The 21,600-nt window shown below is 32.5% G+C and overlaps 1 protein-coding gene across 1 annotated transcript; it reads right to left on the bottom strand.

Annotated features, from left to right (window-relative positions):
- Positions 1 to 3,157: 3,157 nt before the first annotated feature.
- LOC115889943 (neuropeptide-like 4) lies at positions 3,158 to 5,153 on the bottom strand. Its single transcript, XM_030910046.1, has 2 exons — positions 5,055 to 5,153; positions 3,158 to 3,552 (listed from the first exon to the last, which is right to left on the bottom strand). The coding sequence occupies exons 1-2, from the start codon at positions 5,064 to 5,066 to the stop codon at positions 3,304 to 3,306; spliced, it is 261 nt and encodes an 86-aa protein (XP_030765906.1). The 5' UTR covers positions 5,067 to 5,153; the 3' UTR covers positions 3,158 to 3,303.
- Between the last annotated feature and the right edge of the window lie 16,447 nt (positions 5,154 to 21,600).

The raw sequence follows: 21,600 nt of genomic DNA on the forward strand, positions 1-21,600 counted from the left end.
ATATGGTAACACGACAGGCTCAAGAATTAAATCACCATATGTGATTCCTGTGAGAAACCTTTCAAGAAAAACGAGATCGGTTTTTCGGCCTAACTGGACTCCTCCCCAGACCATAACTGTTCCACCTTGATAAGGGTGCACTTCCTGAACATGATCCAACCGAATAAGATTTCCCGGTTCTTTCCATACCCTAAGCCTTCTCGAATCCGGATGAATTCCAAAGCGTGACTCATCCGTGAAGAGAACATTGGCCCATTGTTCATTCGACCACTGAACATGATCTTGAGCCCACAAATATCGTACCTCTCGATTTCCTCTCGTTAAGGGTTGAGCTCTCCAGGGGCATCTGCTTCTTAAGTTGACTTCTCTTAATCTATTGCGGACAGTGTCAGGACTAACGGTTACATTATGTGTTGCCTGGAGAATTAAACTAAGCTCTGGTGCTGTAAGAGTCGGTCGGCGTCGAGCATTTAATTGTAAAAAATGATCTTGCTGAGGGGTAGTAATGCGATATGGCCCTGTGTGCCTTTCAGCAACATCACCACTTTCACGGTAGCGTGCACTTAATCGCGATATTACACTTTGCGTTTTATTTAATGCTCTAGCTACGTCGATTTGGCGCATTCCAGCTTCGAGCATACCCATGGCCCTTAGAATTTCGTCTCTGTTAAGATGTCTGCGCTCCATAATGTCGTTTAATACTAAACAGAGTTATTTGAATGAATTCTGACCAGTTATCATAAAAACATAGCCAGTACAGGTTAAATTCGAACAATTGATGCTAGGTGCTTTTTATACATTTGACAAAAAATGCACAAACACTTCTGCAAATATCCCAAATTTAGAAATAACTAGTGTGACTACTTCGTTTCAATCGGAGTAGAAAGAATCGGCCTACAAATATGTGGTTGTTTATTCAAAACATTTATTTTTAACTTTAATAAAATGATATCCCTAGATTTTTCCGGTGTGTTTATTTTCGTCATCAGAAAAATAAAGTCTTTTTAAATATTTCTCTGATATATAGGGTGTACCATTTAAATAAAAGTAAGTTGTGTCAATAACTTTGACATTTGACAGTTTATACAAGTTTTGACTCAACGGCATAAAACTTAACGAAAATCTCTACAATTTATTTTTTCACTCGACCTTTTAACTCAAAAAATAAATAGTTTACGACCTTTCAAAAGCGGGAGAAATTAAAATGAAAGCACTGTACAGACTGTCGACTGTCCATTTTTTTCACAAACCTTAGCTACTCCCTTTAAAACAAAAGATGATATAAGTAAACAAAATTATCATGGCATTCTTAGTTTCCATGGTGACATTCTTAGGTTCGCCAGGTTAATTTTGAAAATTTTACAATTTCAATCCAATCCTTCCATCCAAAGTGTCAACAAATTAATTACTCGTTTTCAAGCACTCTGTCTATTAATTTCTCTGACATCATCACTGAAACAAAACGCTTTACATCATAATAATAATAAAAATAAAAATAGAAGACACAAGACGAAAACAAAAACACGGGCTGAGCTGTCAATATTTTGTTTAATGTTTTGGAATTCCATGTAAATAAAATCTACATAAACATTGATGAAACAAAATAGTGCCATTTAGGAATTCTGTTATTATAGACTAAAATTAATTTGCATATGTATTGGTTTATTTAAAATAGGATGTCACTATTAAAATCTCGGATTTTTAAGCTTGTCTATGGCTAAAAACATTTCCTTAGGTTAGTTACACCAATTTCAAAACCGGCTTAGGTTAACGAATGATTTTAACAGTTTTTTTTGCATCTTTGGGAAAATTTGAATAGTGAACTAATACCACCAAATATTTTAATGTTATTAATGTTATGATTTTACATCGACTTGGTGTTAGTATTAGAAAAATATTTAATCAATCAATATTATGATATACAGACCGGACCACCGTAGTAGTAACATAGGCAGAACCGGACGAATTAGCGTATACCCGTTGGGGTGTAATCGTAAACTTCAGTGACATATTCTGCAGATAAAAATATCTAAAAAAGTTCGTATAAATATATGTCCTAAAATGCTTAGTTTCGGAGATACAGGGTGTAGAAGTTTCAATTTTATTTCTATTTTTTCCAAATTATTTCTGAAGTAATGTCAATATTTGGATGAAAATTGGTGTCTGGGGGTTTTTTGACATGAGAAATTTGATTTTTATGTCAATATGACTCCTACTTGTAGGGGGCGCCACCTACATATTTTTAACTGGTTTGAAGAGTAATAACTTTTCGTCCGTACCTGTATAAAACTATTAAGTAAAAACATTTACATTTACGGCGTTTTTTACGTAAAAAAGGTCTTTTGGTAAAAATCTCTACGAGTAATAGTTCTCGAGATACTTGGAATCGAAATTATCAATACCTATTATCATTGACATAAATTAAACATGTCAACTAAATAGTTAGACTAAAATCATAAATTTGAAATGTTTTTGTGCCAAAAGTTCAACAGAAATTGTTTTATCATCATTTTTTTCGCAGAAAAATTATGATTAATTTAAAAAAATAAAAATTTCCCAAATTTATTATTTCAGTGAAATAACTATCTACTCAAAGTGTTTATTTTTTGTCAATAATGGCATGTATTGACTATTTCCATTCTAAATATCTTGGGAACGGTTGCTCGTAGCGATTTTTACCAAGAGATATTTTTTACGTAAAAAGTCACGGAAATGTATATTTTATCACTCAGTAGTTTTATACAGGTACGGACAAAAAGTTATTACTCTTCAAAACAGTTAAAACCCATGTAGGTGGCGCCCCCTACAAATAGGAGTCATATTGACATCAAAATTAAATTTCTCATGTGAAAAAACCCCCTGATACCAATTTTCATCCAAATATTGACGTTACTTCAGAAATTATTTGGAAAAAATCGAAATAAAAACGAAACTTCTACACCCTGTATCTCCGGAACTAAGCATTTTCGGACATACATTTATACGAACTTTTTTACCTATTTTTATCTACAGAATATGCTGCCGAATCTTCACTAATTATTTTGAATGACTCCTTCAAGATGCTCATTGTAAGTGGCAAATATAAATGGGCTTTTTCTTTTTTCATGTAGTTACAAATTATTTGCAAACATCTAATTGAAAATAAAAACAAACTAAATATGCTAAAAATGTCTTTTATTTTTGAACTTTGAGAAGAAAAATCACAATAAAAGAATCCAAAATCGTTCACTCCATAATCATTTCATCCGTTTCCTTAAGCCGAAGTCATCATCACCATTCACAATCATCCTACTCGCTCCATATTTACAAGTAGTAGTAAGGAGAAGCGTAGGCGGAGTAGGCTGGGTAAGCGCTGTAGGCGCTGTAAGCGTAGGGAGAAGCGGCAGCAACGTAGGGAGCGCTGTAAGCTACTGGGGCGGAGACCAGGGGTGCGCTGTAAGCTACTGGGGCTGCAAGGTAGCCTGGTTTGGCCTTGGGGTCGGCTTTGGGGTCGGCATTGGCTTCAGGGGTGGGTACGGCGAAAGCGACGGCCAAGATGGCGGCGAATACGAACTGAAAAGTTAGGTTAATTAGTTTATTTCGTCAATATAATCAGAGTCACCGAGTAAAATATATATTTTGGTCTTTTTTTATTGTTGTATAAATAGTGATAAATACTAGTGAAACAATTAAAAAGTCCCAAGAAACTAAAAACTAGCTTTTGTTCTTGAAGCTATGCCTTATATTATAGAGAGATATTAAGTTTATGCTATGTTTTATTAATTGTGTATGTTGTAATAAATGACATAAAAAATTACTTCTTAATTTTTTGCGAAAAAAAACATTTTCAAAAATGCCAAAGGATAATGAAAAGTGTACCCTTATATGTCAAAATTAGTAAGAAATGAGTTATTGTAAGTGAAATAAATCTCTTTCACTGAAAAAACGGCCCAGAACATTTTTAAACGAAACATAGGTTTGCGCAAATTTTGTACAAAAGTCTAAACCACCCTTAACAAAGTAATTTGGAAGTTTATCTCTTTAAAATTTCTGATAAAAAGTAATAATTATAATATGATTTAATCAATTTTTCCACAAGAATATTAAAAAAAACACCGAACAACAAAAATTCAGATAGTAGACAAAAAACAAAAAAATAATAAAAAAAGAAGTCAACGAACAAAAGTACTTTAAACTAAAACTGGATGCTTAATATTGTGGTAAACCTAATATCAATAAGAATCTCCTTATACAGGGTGAGTCTTAAATATGTAAGTGCAAATATTTTTAGGGATGGTAGATTTCGATAATAGAAACATATTTTCTCTTTACCGAAATTAAAAAAAGATGATTTTTTGGTTAAATTTTCAGAACCACTGGATTTTTTCTAGGTTTTCTTTCTTGTAAATTTAATCTACTACATGTTGTCATATTATCAAGAAATTATGTTTTTTAACTAAAAACTAAAAAAAAAATTCAAAAACTTTTTCAAAAATTTCCAAATTTTCCAAAAAAAAATCTCGAAAAAAACTTATAGCCGTGCTTCTGGTGTTGAAAAATACTACCTCTAAAAATATTTGCACTTATTTAAGACTCACCCTGTATATGAAGTTCTAAAATTGAAATTTTAAAATAATATGTCTAATAGTAATAATGCAATAAAAAACACTTAGACACAAGAACTAAAATCTATTTAAAATTCTATAAAAATTGAGGTTATTTATTTTAAGAATTTGTAAAAAACTGTTATTTATAAAATATTACTATAAAATTGATAGTTATTAATTAAAAATTAAAATTAATATTTTTCTAAAATTAAAAATTTCAAAAAATGACAACAGAACATAAACAAAGAACGAGTAAAGTATTTGAGAGGTTAATTTAATGTTTTTATATTTTAAACATTTCTTGGTAAAAATTGACATTTATAAGAGCCTAATATAAAACACAAAAATCTAATAGAAATATTAAAATAATGGAAGACAGTAAAAATACAAAAAAAAATATTTTTTTAAAATTTGTTAAATTTTTATGTTTTATATTTTAAGAAAAAAATATTTTTAACTAATACTCACAAGTTTGTACATTTTGGTTGTTTGTTGTGGTTGTGTTGACTAGTTTGATAAAACTGATAATGTCTTTGGCAGCAAATTCGTTATTTATACAAAAATCGTACCGGTACTCGTCCGTCTATAACACGCCGCGTCGGCCGTTCCGCTAAGGTCAGATTGGGGAAAATTGACCATCGCCATCTTGAATTTTAAACAGAAGCTTGCGTACCCAGTACCCACACAATCGGTAGTACTTAGATTAATTTTATTAGATTAAATTAAAAAATAAGATTGACTAATTTATTATGTACCTAAAATATTTTTTTAGTCACTAATAAAAAAAAAGTATTTTTTTTATTAGTTGTAGGTAATTTAATGAATTTCGATGTGCTCGGTTTCATTTAACGATGCTATTCTGCGGAAATTGTGACATTCGTTTTGAAGTTAGCATTTATGTATCTATACTAATATATAAAATCCTTAAGTGACTCACTAATCATGATCCTGCTCAAACCACTCAACGTAAGAAGCTCAATTTTGGCATACAGGTTGATTCTAGGGTGTAGAGGTTCGATAAGAAGGGATTCTTCGAAATTCCAGTTCGTGAAAGGGGGTGAAACCACCCCTCAAATATTTCAATATATTTTGTTTTTTTACATATTTTAAGATTTTTTAAAAATGTATAAAGGGTGTTTCGAAAAATCTGGTCATAGATTAATCACGATCCCGCTTATAGCGCTTGGCGTTAAAAGCTGATTTTTGGAAAATGGATTGACTTTAGGGTGTAGAGGTTCGATGAGAAGGGATTTTTCGAAACTCGAATTCTAAGGGGTTTAAACCACCCCTCAAATATTAGAATATTTTTTATTTAATTGTATGTTAATGGAAATTCTTGCTTTGCTTTATCATCACCATTACAATTGATTAAGAGTGGCTGCAACGACGTCCCGTAATCCTGCTGTTAAAACAAAACAATTGGTTTTATATATAAAAACCAACTATTATGTTTTAACAGCAGGATGACAGTCGTTGCAGCCACCCTAATTCGACGCGAACGAAGTCGCGGGTACACGCTAGTAGATGTATAAAATGAAATTATATCAAGTCTGGAAATTACAAAATTTTCGTTTAACGTTTCATAATCAAAACTTCATAATTCGGAAATGGTTATATTTAGGTACATTATTACGATTATTGCTTAAAACTGAAGGAAGAATTGAAATATGCAAGAATATACAGGGGGTTGCATTTAAAGAAAATAAATGTTGATGTGCCACAACTTTTTGACCGACCCTGTATGCTTAAATTTACCTACTAGCTACTAGACATTTAAAAACCCTATAACTTTTTTATTTAACTTTTTGCGGTACCTTGTACATTTTTCCTAATAATCTGCAACCCTGTACGTATCATATTTTGAATTATTGATTTTTCATAATTAAATCAGTAATTAGGAAATTAACTAGTTCAAAAATGTAACTACATGAAATAAATTTTACGCTAAATTATGTTATGGTACAGGAATTTAAGTTGTTACTTAATTCCAAAACAACAAAGATCTAGTCTGTTGATAAAACAAATTTTTAGAGTTATTAAAATATATGTAAATGTTTTTTATGTCATAAAACTAGATTCCTTTGATAACATATTTTTCGTGAAATTAAAAGTAAGGTTATTACTACAGGGACATTTTGATTTAACCTAAATATTTTTATATCTCTACATTTTATTCATAAATTTTTTATTAGCATTTTTTTTATATAATTTCAATTGTTTAAAAGCTCTTTTGTAGATATTAAAGAATTACAGTTGGGGGTTGGAACGTTTCGTGTTACACAGCAAAATAAAACACTAAATCACCACAATACACTGAAACACTTTTACTTTTACACTGCAGTCTTGATCAACTGCTGATGATGCTAACATGGTTAGCGAAACGCGCGTCCAGTGTAAAAGTAAAAGTGTTTTGGTGCATTGTGGTGATTTAGTGTATTATTAATTGTACTGACTTCTTTCGAAAATCGACAACTATGAAACTATGAACCCTTCCCGGGCACAAACGATGTGAGACAGGAAATTGTAGAGAGAAACAAGAAACAAGCCCTATAACATAGGATACAACGTTTTAATGAACAGTCCTTTCCATAAAATCAATAAAATGAAAAATATACGAAATGATATACATGTACTGATTTCTTTCGAAAATTGACAACTATGAAACTATGAACCCTTCCTGGACGCAAACGATACATTGTGAGACAGGAAATTGTAGAGAGAAACAAGCCCTATAACATAGGATACAACATTTTAATGAACAGTGCTTTCAACAATAAAATCAATAAAATAAATGGGCTATGCTAGATATTGTTGGCTATGCAGGCCCAAGTTATCCCTGCTAATTTCCTAATGTCATTATCAGCCTCTAGATTTCTTGATTCCTCGGTACTATGCTGTAATCTGGCTGTAATTTTTGTGGTCCATCTATGTCCGTCCTTCTTCCCAGGTGTACTGCCCATTGCCACGTTTATATATTATTATATTATTTATTATCAATAACTAATTACGTTAGTTATTGATACGTTTTTTTTTTGTGTTCTGCAATGTATGTATGTATGTTCTATTTGTGATGTTATTGACGTAAATTTTTTTAAATTGTATTGTATGATATTTTTTTATTATTTATATATTTTTTGTGCTTTTGTTTGTTTTTTAAATGCTTTGTCGATGAAGCTATTTTGGCTTTTTTTACAAAATAAAGATTTATTTATTTAGATAAAGTGGCAGGCATTAGATACAGTTTGAATATGATTGAGTTTCTTCCATAAGTACACCATCCTAACTTAATTTTTCTGTTGATTTCTGGTACTAGAGATCCCGAGCGAATATGTATTTTAAAATAAAATTTGGTGAAGAGTTAGTGCAAAATTTGACAAAATGTTTATTTAAAGATCTATATTTTGAACAAAATCTAGAGTTTACAATTGCAAAACCATGTTACTTCTATATATAGACCTCTAATTGTAAGAGTCTCTGTCTATAAACAAATAGGATATATTTATTTACAAAGGGTTTGCTAAAATGTTAATCACTACCTTTTCAGAATATTGTGTTACATTCATTTTAATGGGGTCTCATTTCCCAAAACATTTTCATCTAAAGTTAGAATCCAAATTAATGAATACTATACGAAGTAAACCCTGTTATTAAAATTTATATTTGTAAATAGGTTACCCTCCCTCAATCATTATTATTTTAGTGGTATTTTGTTGTTTACCTGTCAGTAACATGATTGACAGCAGAAATTCTGAATTACCTACGTTTCTTGTAATTATGATTATATTTCATAGGAGTATCCGTTATATGCGATGCTTGCTGTAAAGTAAACAACAAATAAAAATGTTTTTTTAACATAATTGAAATATGTGTACAGCATAATCGAAAAAAAAACGCCATCAAACAAGGCTGGGGAACGACAGTCGATAATAAGTTTGGCGATGCCAATCTCTAAAAATTAACATAAAACTTAGTTATAGCAAGATTAAAAAAGTATAGAACGTTTCGCGATACATAAATACCGGGTATGTCTCAAAAGTGTGTCTCCTATAACTTTTTTATTTTTAAAGATAAAAAATTGAAATTTAGTATGTGAGTATATGACATAAATTAGGATTGATTAACGTATTCAATTGTTTTCTGTCACTTCCTGTTTTACCGGAAATGACTACAATTTTTGATTTTTAAATAGCACCCTCGGTATTTTATTCCTTTATTCAACAATTTATTTAACTTTTGACATTTTCAAATATGGTTTATTTGGAAAAATTGAGATATGATTAAAAATACGATTTGGGCATCTTATAAGCGGCCAGGACAAGACACTAAAAACATTAGACGATCAAATCTTTTTTGCCAAGGCTCCTTGATTAAAAATTAATGTTTTTAACACAGCCATGGCACTCAAGATTGAAATTTAAAATACAATTTTATTTTAAGAAAAAAAGTGAAAAGTTGGCATATGATATGTCATTCTATTCAGAGTGTCATTTTCTATCGAATAAATTAAAAAAATACCGAGGGTGCCATTTAAAAATCAAAAGTTGTAATCATTTCCGGTGAAACAAGAAGTGAGAGAAAACAATTGAATAAGTACGTCAATCAATCCTAACTTATGTCATATACTAACATACCAAATCTCGTTTTTTTACCTAAAAAAAATAAAAAAAGTTAAAGGGGTGAGCCACTTTTGAGACGCACCCAGTATACTTACAACCTTCCTAAGGCCAACTGGCAGTAAGCACCAAAAAAGAGTACGGGCGATATAATGATGTCTAGGGCTTGACCACGCCAAAATTGCTATTGATTGTCATTTCCCAGCCGTCTTTGACGCCGTTTTTTTTCGATCATATGGTATCTTAAAAAATATATTTATCTTTTTTATCATTCGATGTCCTCTAATGAACAATTGAATCACTTTTTTATAAAGATAAATGGTGTTCAATTAACTCATTTTGATTCCAAGTCCACGAAATATCCGTACACTTTGTATGCACTTTGTAATACTCTGCATATTATAACTTTGGGCCGCATCAAAATTCGTTCCTTATTACGAATTTACATTTTTTTCTTTATTTATTCGACGACATTGACCCAAAACATTCTCTATACGCTTGATTATTTCTAAATTCGTCTATTTTTGAATTATTATTCCGAACGCACCCTGGTTCGTTTTGACACAAGTCAAATTCACACACAATTATACATAACTGCCAATAGACGCATTGAATATCAATTATTCATCAATTTAATTCTTCCATTAGGTAACTGAATGCCTTCATTATGACACTACCAAAATAAATAAAAATGTACTTTTTCAACCTTGCTGATAAGTCATTGACATTCTCATTTGTGTCATAACTTTGTTATCAATTAAATTAGTATGGTTCCCGAATTTCTTCGATAGTTTTTCGACCATGTTTGTTAAATAGTTATCCTTTAGCAGTCTCCAAAAGGATCTGTTAAGGATAAATAAAAATATATTTAAGCTATTCTCTGTTACAGTAGGTTATCAAGTAGTACAGTGTCTTTAGAGAAGTATACAACGTATAACAAAACAAAACCAAATCAAAATGTTCAAAAAAGTAAGTTTTTAATTGCATCTTAATATTTTTTCAAACAACACGTTTCACAATCCAGTGGCGCAGTCAGTTTTTTTTATCCTTGCTCTTTTTGTCAGAAATAATAAAAAATACAATTTTTTAAATGGAAATCGTAGTTGGCTATAATCTTAAAAAATGCTGGCGTTTAACCCTTTCCAACGATATAAAGTTATGGGTATCTATTTCTAAGAATGAGAGAAATATTAGGGTTTTTATCTTTATATCGAAGCGGGCTTTGGATTTTGAGTTGACCTATTTGCCTAATTATTTTTTATCACAATTTAATATTCTATATTATTATTTATCTGCATAATTAAAAACTTTTGAAAATGTAAATTAATATTCTATTATTATTAGTAATATTAATTATTAGTATTAGTAATTACAACTGAAATCGATACAATAAACAAAGAACAAAACTAAGAAAACGTATTTTTTGAGTGACGAATATAGTTTTCTAAAAAAATAAAAGATGTTCAAATTGAGCACCTCCTTGTTGAATACACAATAAACATCTTTTGCACACAGAGTTACAACGATTTATTAGGCAAACTGGTTTAATAAGTCCAAAAGTTTCCTAGCAGCCTTCTGCAATTCTTGTTCTCTCGTCCTAATGGTTCTTCCCTTATATACAGGGTTGTTCACCACATTCGACACGGAGTATTGTAGCCAAACGATTAGATTTTTACAAATTGTAAGTTTAATTAATTTTTAATTAAGTTTTAATTATAGTTAGATTTATACTAATTACATTTTAAGTAAATAAAAAGACAAGAAATACATTTTTAATTTATATGTCTATTAATAAATACGATTTCATACATTTCTCATGGTTGAAATTAAAAAAATTGAATAAAAATAAAAAGAACTCCATGTTCTTATTTTTAGTTTTCTTCTTCTTCTTCATCATCGTCATCTGGTCGTTGTGAAATTTCAAATTCTTAAACGATATTTGTCTCCAAGTCTTCTTTTGATTTCGGGGTCAAATGTACCATCTTCATTGACATCACTCTGATAGGGTGAAGCATTGAGACAAGCTTGTCCATTACACTGGCCACAAGCTAAGAGCACGGCAACCCTGATTTCCTGCATCCACGTCGCGAACCACAACCATTCTTGCAGTTGCAGAATATTGTGTTCAGCAAATGTTTTTCAGCAAAATTATTATATTCAATATGATCTATTTATTTTTTTATTCAACAAATTAGGCAAAGAAAATAAAGTCCTCCTACTCTGGGTGCCTGCTCACCAAGGGATAGAAGGCAATGAAAAAGCAAATGATCTAGCTAGAAAAGGAGCGAACACTCCACTAACTGGACCAGAACCGTTCTGTTTTCCAAACGGGAACCAACTGAAAGCGGAACTGAAGAATCTGAAAGACTCCATCCGTAACTTGGAATGGGTGTTCTCCAACGGTCTAAGACACTCGAAAAAGTTCCTTAGAACTTATGACCGAGAAAAATCAAAGGTTTTCCTTGATTTAAATAAAAACAATCTTCGGATTGTCACGGGGTTTCTAACAGGACACTGTCTCCTCAACGAACACCTCAGTAGGCTGAAACTGAGAAACAACGGCGAATGCAGATTTTGTGGGGAAAATGGGGAAACACCAGAACACCTTATCACTGAGTGCGCCGAGACGACGACCATTCGTGCCATGAACCTTGGTACGTCTGATGTCGAGGATGGAGAGCTGGCCTCTGTGGAACCGTCTCAGATACTGGCTTTTCTTAAAGCCCTGAGACTGTATGATAAGGTCGCGGTGATTAACTCCCCTCCTAAACATTCTACATTCTACATGATATTTTATGAAAAAATGTAAATTATTTATAATTATATATTTTTCAATAATTAACGGACTTTTGACCGAGACTACAGGTTGAACTTGAATGATACCGTACATAATGAAAGACTGCGCGCTCACCGCCCTCTATCTCAAAAACGGTTTGAGGTACAAAAAAAATTTTGAATCAAAAGTTGTAGAGAATTTTATCCTCTACAATACTTGTAATAAATACAAATAGCATAAATGTGAAAGGGAACGAGCTATTTGCAAAAAATGCGCAAAAAATCGATATTTTGATATTTGACATCAGTTATCTATAAGTCGCGCACACGCTATCATATATAGGTTTTGAGACATGTTTTAGGAAGTTAAAATAAAGGTTTATACGAGTTTACAGCCGGTTATCTCGAATTCCAAGGTGAAACCCCTAAGATAACTGGACTAAAGCTACAAACCTATAAATGAAAATGTGCATGAAAATTTACTTCATAGCACTTCCTAGCAATCAATCCTAATTTATGTCATATACTAACATACCAAATCTCGTTTTTTTATCTGAAAAAATAAAAAAGTTATAGGGTTTGAGACGCACCCGGTATTGTTATTCAAAATTAAATCAGTCATAAACCTCTAATTAATTTATTTATTTTTCAGATTGTTCTAGCTATGGCTCTTATCTCCATGGTTGTATCTCTACCAACTCCCAAAGCTGATCCAAACGCGGATCCGCATTTCATAGCAACATCTTATTCGTCGGTGGTTGCCACTCCTGTAACGTACGCCACTGCATATACCGCACCAGTAGCGTACTCAAGCTACTATTCGCCGTATGTGTATGGGTATTCACCCTATGTAGGCACATATTTAATATAATAGTTTTATTTGTGTTGTTATAAATATTATTTGTATTATATTTCAATGTAAATAAGAATCAAACTCTGTAAGGGTAGTTGACAACATTAAAGTTACCTACTTGTAATTAATTTAGATTTTTATTTAATTTACAAAACGTTGAACACAAATTTTAAAAAGAATTAACATTTGAAAATTTGAACATTTTAATATATTTTGAAAATAAAAAGTATAGTAATAGGCCAGTCGCCAAGTTTTAAAAAATAGCTTATGGCGGGAGCAAATCCGGACAAGGTAGAATAAATTTTATTTGGTTTAGTTTAGTGTAAGGAACCACGTGTTAAATTTGCACCACTCCCAAAGCCCGGATTTGGCCGCCATCTTGGAAAAAGTGGCTAAAATTCGGTTTATTTTTCATTATTTGTCAATAACTCGATTTCTATCAACTTTAGTGCAAAACATGTAGAGACCAAAATTAAAGAAGAGGACAAATTCTATAAAAAACGTTCTATGTACTTTTTCCGTGCGACGGCGACGACCCGTTTCCAAGTTATCTCGGTTTAAACACGCTAAATATATTATAAGCAGTTATTATTTCCTCTATTCTAGGCAGTTTTTGTCTTTCCGAGAACCTTACTCTTTTTTTTTCTCCACGCATTTAGCGGCTGCGACACCACATCCGCATTATACAGACAAGGAAACATGAAATTCTTTAAAGTTTTACAGAAAGAAAAAGAGTTATTACAGACAGCTACACAAACTTTCAAAGACCCAGACGCATCCCCAGAAGATATAGAAAAAGATGGAGAACGATTTCTTCTTCATCTATATGGATCCAAAAAATGCGACTCATTTGATAAGTACAGATACCAATGTTTCGTAAAATCTATTACCAAAAGCTTACCAAACCTAGCATTACTCATTACCACCGACCAAAGACGCAGCTGCTTGCACTCCTTCCATACGTACAGTCAGGGTACAGCTATGGTACGGGAATGAAAAATCACCTCTAGATTGGGGATGGAAAAATTCAAAGAATGGGTTGATGCCCATTGCTACTTCCCAAGATGCAGCTCCCCAAGAATTATTAAATCTGATTTCATGTAAATGTGCCAAAGGTTGTAATACATCTTATAGTTGCCGCAAAGCAGGTTTGCGTTGCTCGGTAATGTGTGCACTTTGTCAGGGTAAATCATGTTCCCATACAACGTTTTTATAGAGTTTTTCTTCTTCTTTAATTTTGGTCTCTACATATTTTGCACTAAAGTTGATAGAAATCGAGTTATTGACAAATAATGAAAAATAAACCGCATTTTAGCCAATTTTTCCAAGATGGCGGCCAAATCCGGGCTTTACGGGGAGTGCAAATTTAATACGTGCTTCTCGACACCAAACTAAACAAAATAAAACTTATTCCAGCTTGTCCGGATTTGCTCCCGCCATCGATGCACTTGCCGACTGGCCCATAGGAATGTACCTCAAAACCTGTAAAACAGGAATAAATTTTGTCAATTTTTGAATTTCTTCTTCGTTTCTTCAAATTCGGGTAACAAAGAAAGTAGAAATTTTGTTCAAAAGTGATGATAATGAAAACTATAGTACGATTGGTACCACTCTATTAATTAAAGAAGCCCAGAAATAACAGAAGGAAGAAAAATGAAAGAAGAAGTCGAGTAAAGTGTTATACATGGGTATCTCGGAAACTACTGGAGATAGAGAATCGGTTAAATGGGGGAAGAATTGCAGTTTTGTGAGGTCATAAATATGCGCCTTTCAGATTTTTTAAAAAGTTCAAGTAGCTTACTAGGTATTTCGAAAAAAACAAAATTTGGCTATTTGAAAAATTGTCCCCAATACCATTATAATCTATTTTAGACAAAAAGTTTTCAGATAAAAGTTGTAGATAATCACATCCTTAATGAGATTGCGTCCTCCGTTGTTTTCTAAAACCTGTCATTTTTAACATGACACAAATATATATGTTTTTTTAAATGGAAACCATAATTGGCCATGACATTACAAAAAGCACCATTTTTTAAGCTTTTCAGGGATATAAGCTATAATATGTTTTTTTCGAAAAATTACTGAGTTATAGGCAATTCTTATCATTTTAAAACAATTTTGGCACAAAAATACTGTGGCACCCGAGAATCTGGCCATTAGTTTGTAATAACATCAAAATCAGTCAAAGTCGTAGTTTTTGAGATAAAAAAAATTGGAAAAATTCCTTTACTTTGAAACTAAAAGAATTGCCTACCTTTTTTTAATTAATTATGTTGTTTCTTTACTTTTGACTTGGTGTCTCAAACAATAGTAAATTATTTCAACAAAATTCTCAGAAAAACTCGACATAATGATTCTTAAAAGATGGTATTACTTTTGTATTAAACTTTACTGTTTCTTTTTTTTCTTATCGATAAACATGAAACAAGTATTTTTAAAATAGGCGTAAAAATTAATCTTCTTTGTCTTAATTTATGCAAACAGGATACAGTTTGTAGACTGAACAGCTCTAAAACAGATCATCACTTAATTATAACCAATGATTCGCGTTCAAGGGAATTTGTATCAAACCATCTGACAGAAATGTATTGACCAAAAACAGCCTCATCTGTCCGTTTCAACGAAAAACTAGTCTGGTCTGCTTTTAATGAGATACATTAAGGAATAAATGAAGTAGATGATCGTAATACGTTTGCATATATTATTAGAAGAACAAAAAATTTGATAAATATGCATATATTTTGATATTAAAATATTTGTAAAATATGCTAAATTCATAAATGGTATTAATGAGATTTTGGAAAGAGTGTAACAAATTTTGAAGGTGAATTCAGAGATTTCGAAGGCTATAAAAAATAACAGCTAAATTTAAAGAGTAATGAATGATGAATTTACTTTTTGAGACCATAATCAAGTTATTTTTTTTTCATAGCAACTGTTAAAATTGCCTTATATCTATCAAAAACGGTAGATAAAATAGTACTTTAACAGCAAGGGAGATTAAATGATACTTTAACAGCAATCATAGGTTAAATACTTTATTTCTTCTCGCATGTTTTTTAATTGCTTCCATTTTTGAAAATTTTTGTATTTCTTTCATAAGTTATTCGGGATTTAAATGGAAGTAGTTTGGATATGGCGTTTGTTGTCTCAGCCTGAATATCTGTTGGTAATTTACTTATTTCGTTTAGAGCCATTTGTGGTTCCAATTCAATCAAGAATCGACACGAAAGAGAATTAAAGAATATTGACTGATTCCAGCACAATATTTTTTCTACTCCTGATAAATTCCTTGAAATAATAATTTCTAAATATTTTTTAAAACGTAACTCGCTATGGAAACAAATATTGTTTTATACACGACGATAAAATTGCATTATCGTCTCCCGAAATTAATTCACTCGTGAATTAATCTTTTCGGTCGACTATAAAATACCATTTTATCGTCTTGTATAAAAAATAACTATTAATTGTTCTAAAAACATGTATGGCATTTGTTAGAATATTGTTACGGATTCCGTGGGTCCACTAATTTAAACTCACGATAAAATACTTAACGAATTTATTTTTTCTCACTCTGTACACACAATTTATACTAATTTACAACACAATTTATGCAACTACTATTACTCTAACGGTACTGGTACCTTCGCCAATTAATTCACAATTTAAAACGCGGTATTATCAAACTTGGAACTGTCCGACTGCCAAGCGCGGGCTTTATATACTCTCTGGCGAGTGTTTCTGGAACGTTCTAAAGAATTCTGTAATATTCTTTTACTTTCTGGCGAATGCGCCGTTTTTCTTGACACGTTGCGGTAAGGTAGGCAACCAGTAATACAGTTTAGCGCCACATACACCTTGACATTGCCCCCTTCTCAAATTTGATCGTCCCGATCAAGGTTTCCTGTCTGGTATCTCTTCAATCGATCCAGATGAACTAATTTCATTTTACTTCTAGGGCTGCGTTGAATCCGGTACACAACATCATTTATCCTCTTGATGACTGTATAAGGATCCTCCCATGCTAGAGTTAACTTTGGAGATCTTCCTGTCTTGCGCTGCGGGTTATATAACCATACCATATCGTCCTGTTGAAATCCCGTAGAATTAGCTCTGAGGTCGTAACGAGCTTTCATCCGGTCACTGGCTAGCGCAATCTTACTTCTAACGGCCTTATGAATGTCCGATAATCTTTCCTTCCTAGCGATTCTTTCGAACGACAGTCCAACACTATCCTGTTCCATTTCTCCCCTAGATCGAGTACTTGGTCTTTGTCTAGCTACGCAAATCTTACAACGTTGACACCATTTCTTAACATCTTCACAATAATCCACCCAGTGAAAACGGTCTCTCAACTTGCTCAAGGTCTTGTTTACTCCAAGATGGGCTCCAGTTTTACCACCGTGAATTTCTTCCAATACCTGGGTAACTTTCTTCCATGGTTCCAGTAACTGAGTTGTTACTGTTCGGCCATCCGCAACTGTCGAGGGATTAACTAAATCTCGAGACAATACTGAAAAATTTCCCCCAAAATTTGTATACTTACTATTCTATTTACAGCCACATCATTAATTGAAAAATAGTGACAGTATTTTATTTTGAAAAAAAAATAACTATGCGAAAATTTGTCGTTTTCTGTTTTGGCATTTCCATATCTATAGTTACCGGTACCAGTGGTTGTTATGGCGCAAACCTTCAACAGCAAAACAAACAACTAAGTGACAGTTTTGAATTTCTCGTTCGCTTTTTCGAATTTACATAACATAGAAAGCCAGAATGTTGTCGGAAAGTTCTGATAATGAAGACTACTTCAATATTGATACTCCACCAGAACTTACAAAAGCTGCAAAAAGAGCAGAAGCCAGTTTACTTCCAGAAAAAAGTAGGGGGCCATATGAAATAGCATTAAAAGTATACGAAAAATGGTGTGCCGAAAGAAAATGCTAAGAATATTGCTTCAGAGACAGTCTTGATGGCATATTTTAGCGGCATGGCAAGGCAGAAAAAGCCATCTACTCTTTGGGCTACGTACAGGGTAGGTCAAATTCGACGCCTTTAAATGGAAACAGCCTTTTCTATAGGAGATAGGCGAAAACTAATATCGGTGCCTAAATATACTTAAAGCTAAATATGGTAAACTAAAATATTCTATTATCGTCTTATTAGTCCCAATAACTACTCTGTTTTCAGGTGCCAATGTAGCTGTTTTGCGAGACGAAGACAATAATTTCAGAGGACTTTTCATTCAAAGTCCAACCATGAAAAGTACAATGAAGGCTTTTCCAGAATTTCTTGTAGTAGATGCTACATATAAATTACTTAAAATAGGATTACCTGTTTTTCTCATAAATGACGTCCAAAAGGACAGGACTTAACAGTCATAGGACTACCAAAGAAAAAGAAAAGATGTACTGTAGCATTTGCTAAACAATCCTATCATGAAAAACAAACTGTAATCCTGAATTGCTTCGTTAAGGATCGTAACATCGTTGGAGACATCACAAATGGGAAATTTCTTGAAACTGTAGACCTTAAAATGCTCCCCGAAGAAATATCACATGCCGCTCTTGATGAGGCTGTTGATATCCAAATAATAAGGTAAGTCTAGCGATACCTAATAATTACCAAATTAATAACTAATAATGTAAATTACGATTTTTAGAAGTTTTTGCACCGAGAAAGCCTTTGAAAAAATAACCAATCTAGTTGAGCAGAAACGACTTCAACAAAGTTGGTTTTGTTCTGTGTGCAGTGAAGACACGCAGAAAAATCATATGTCACTTTGTTGCAGTAGATGCCTTCTATGAAGACATATCCGTTGTGCAGGATTGACTAAGCGACCTAAATCAAAACTGTGGTTTTGCAGAGAATTCTATCTGTAGCATTATTATTTTTAAGTTGTCAGTTTATAATTTGCAATAAAAACCTGAAAACCAATGCCATATATTACATTTTATCGCAAATACATTTTCAAACCTACAACGGCAACATATACGTCTACCTACATATACACCGTTCCAAGTTAATTTTATTCAGAATAAGCCATGACGGATTTTTGACAATATTACATTACAAATTATTAAGTATTAATCAGTAGCTTACTCTGCATTAACGATTAACGGCATTTTAGTACGCGACCGTTCGACGGCATTTTAACCGAAGCATTAAAAAGCCGTCAAGTGCGTCACATCAACGACGTCATACCTATTAACGGCATTTCAGTAGGCTACCGTTTAACGGCAGTTTAAGTACAGCCTTTTTAAAACGCCAGAATGTAGGTTTTAAGCCAAAGAAGTCTATAATTTTTACCGTCAACAAATAAATATAATTAAAATCTTTAATTATTATTGTTAATCTTCTTGTTTATTTTTGTTGATGTTAGATAAGTATGTAATGAAGATATTAAAAGAATATTTTGCTTAATTAAATGAGGCGAGAAATAAGAAAAACCGAGTGAGGGAAATGGGTGAGGGAAATGGAAGAGGGAAGAAATGTAGATAATTTGAAATTCATAACGCCTTATGGAAATAATAGACAAAATGAATTAAAAAAAAGTTAAATCACACAGAAACAAAAAAAAACAGGTTTTATAAAGAATTACCAAAAGAAAACTTCAAAAAGTGCATAATAGTTTACAAGCGTAAGAGTTTTAGAACTTACTGTTTTAATCCTTCGTTAATTCCAAAGAGCTAATCCCACGTAGAGATCGACTTATTCTTTCGTTTTGAAATAATCCTCGTTACGTCCAGCGCATATACAACAGTTAATAAGGAATCCTGTTACATAAAGACACACACTGGGATATTTTGCCGCAAAGCGCATTGTATAACGGCACAATGTAATGTGCCATCATTATGCATATAGCCGGTTATCTATTGAGGAGAGCTTTACATAGGGATATTAATACAGACAATTACATATTAGGCTTTGCGCAATTAGGGTTGCATAATTTCTATGGGTTTTGTTTATTTAGAACGATGTTTAGAGACAAACACCCCTGCCATGCTGTTTTTAATAATTTTCAGACTGGACAATGAACTGTAGGGATGTATAATAAGAAACGATATTCAAGATTATCGGAATTTAAATAATATAAACACTATCTAATTATTAAAATGCTCTCTTCAATTTGTTGTTTTCTAGACTTTCTTTTTCTTCTTCTTCTGATCACGCCCTCTCCTGCTGAAGGTTGGTGATCCAAATGGCAATTGTAGCTCTGGAAACTGCAGCCCGGAAGATTTCCGCAGACGAGCGTTCAAACCATCTCCTCAAATCTTTTAGCCATGAGTTCTGGCGTCTTCCTACTGATCTTTTCCCTTGTACTTTGCCCTCTATTATGATGCGCAGTATTCCGTATCTACCACCTCTCATCACGTGACCCAGGTATTGTATTTTTCTTTCCTTGATGGTGTTCAGTATCTCTTTTTGTTTCTGCATGCGCTGGAGTACTTCATCGTTGGTGATCCTTTGTACCCAGACGCAGCATCCGCCTGTACACATACATTTCGAAGGCTTCTATTCTCTTTTCTGTTTGTGCATCCAGTGTCCAGCTCACGAAGATTTTTCTCGCTTGCTCTATTCCTGAAAATATTTCTCTTTTCCGGTCGCACTGACTATTGATGTTAGCTCCTAAATACTTTATTGAGGTCACTTGTTCGATTGTTTGTCCCTTGACTCGCTTTTTTCTTCCAGAGTAATAATATTCCTATAAACAGGTGCTTTTCGTTTAGTACGAAACAGTGAACGGTTTTCAAGATATTTGCGTTTAAAGGTTCCGATGCATCGATTTTATTGTTAGCGAAATCAGGAGATTAATTTCTTTTTTTCCATAGCAACTGTTAAAATTGCCTTATATCTATCAAAAATAGTAGATAAAATAGTATTTTAACCGCAAGGGTAGATTAAATGATACTTTAACAGCGAGGATAGGTTAAAAACTTTATTTCTTCTCGCACGTTTTTTAATTGCTTCCATTTTTCAAAATTTTTGTATTCCTTTTCATAAGTTATTCGGGATTTAAATGGAAGTAGTTTGGATATGGCGTTTGTCGCCTCAGCCTGAATATCGGTTGGTAATTTACTTATTTAGTTTTAAGCCATTTCTGACTCCAATTCAATCAGCAATCGACACGAAAGAGAATTAAAAAATATTGACTCAAAACTGACAACTAAAGAGACAGCTTTATTTATTTGTCAAATTACATAGAAACAATATTTTTTCTACTCGTAATAAATTCCTTTTTTCCTACCACTTACCTAATAATCATATATTAAAAGCACTTTTAATAAACTTTTTTTTAATAAAAATGGTATCATAGCCTTTTTCTGTTTACATCTTGTTTGTATATCTTGGACCCCTTAATTTTCTACAGTAACATTTATCTATTTAATACAATTCGTTTGAGATTATAGCCCTGAATATAGCTACAGACAATATCGAATTATTAATAAGCTTGGTACATCCCTACGGTGAACTTTACATGAGAAAGAATGCATCTGCGTCACAGTGGTCATTTAAAGGTATTGTTTTCGGGCCTCTGAGAGTGTTTCATACGTGGAATTGCAATTGACAGATGTTTTATTCTGTGAGAAAGAACGATTATGTGTCTGAATGGTTGATTATGATTTTTAACTGTAAATCACAGATGAAAGAAATCTGAATGAATGTATCAAAAAATGAAAAAAGTTAGATTAACCAAACATTGATTTATTTTGATCCATCATATACAATAAAAGTGTACGCAGTAATTCCCAAAGTGGTCCAGGTCCCC

Source organism: Sitophilus oryzae, unplaced genomic scaffold (assembly GCF_002938485.1).
Source record: "Sitophilus oryzae breed Bouriz unplaced genomic scaffold, Soryzae_2.0 scaffold_857_pilon_pilon, whole genome shotgun sequence".
Lineage (NCBI taxonomy): Eukaryota > Metazoa > Arthropoda > Insecta > Coleoptera > Curculionidae > Sitophilus > Sitophilus oryzae.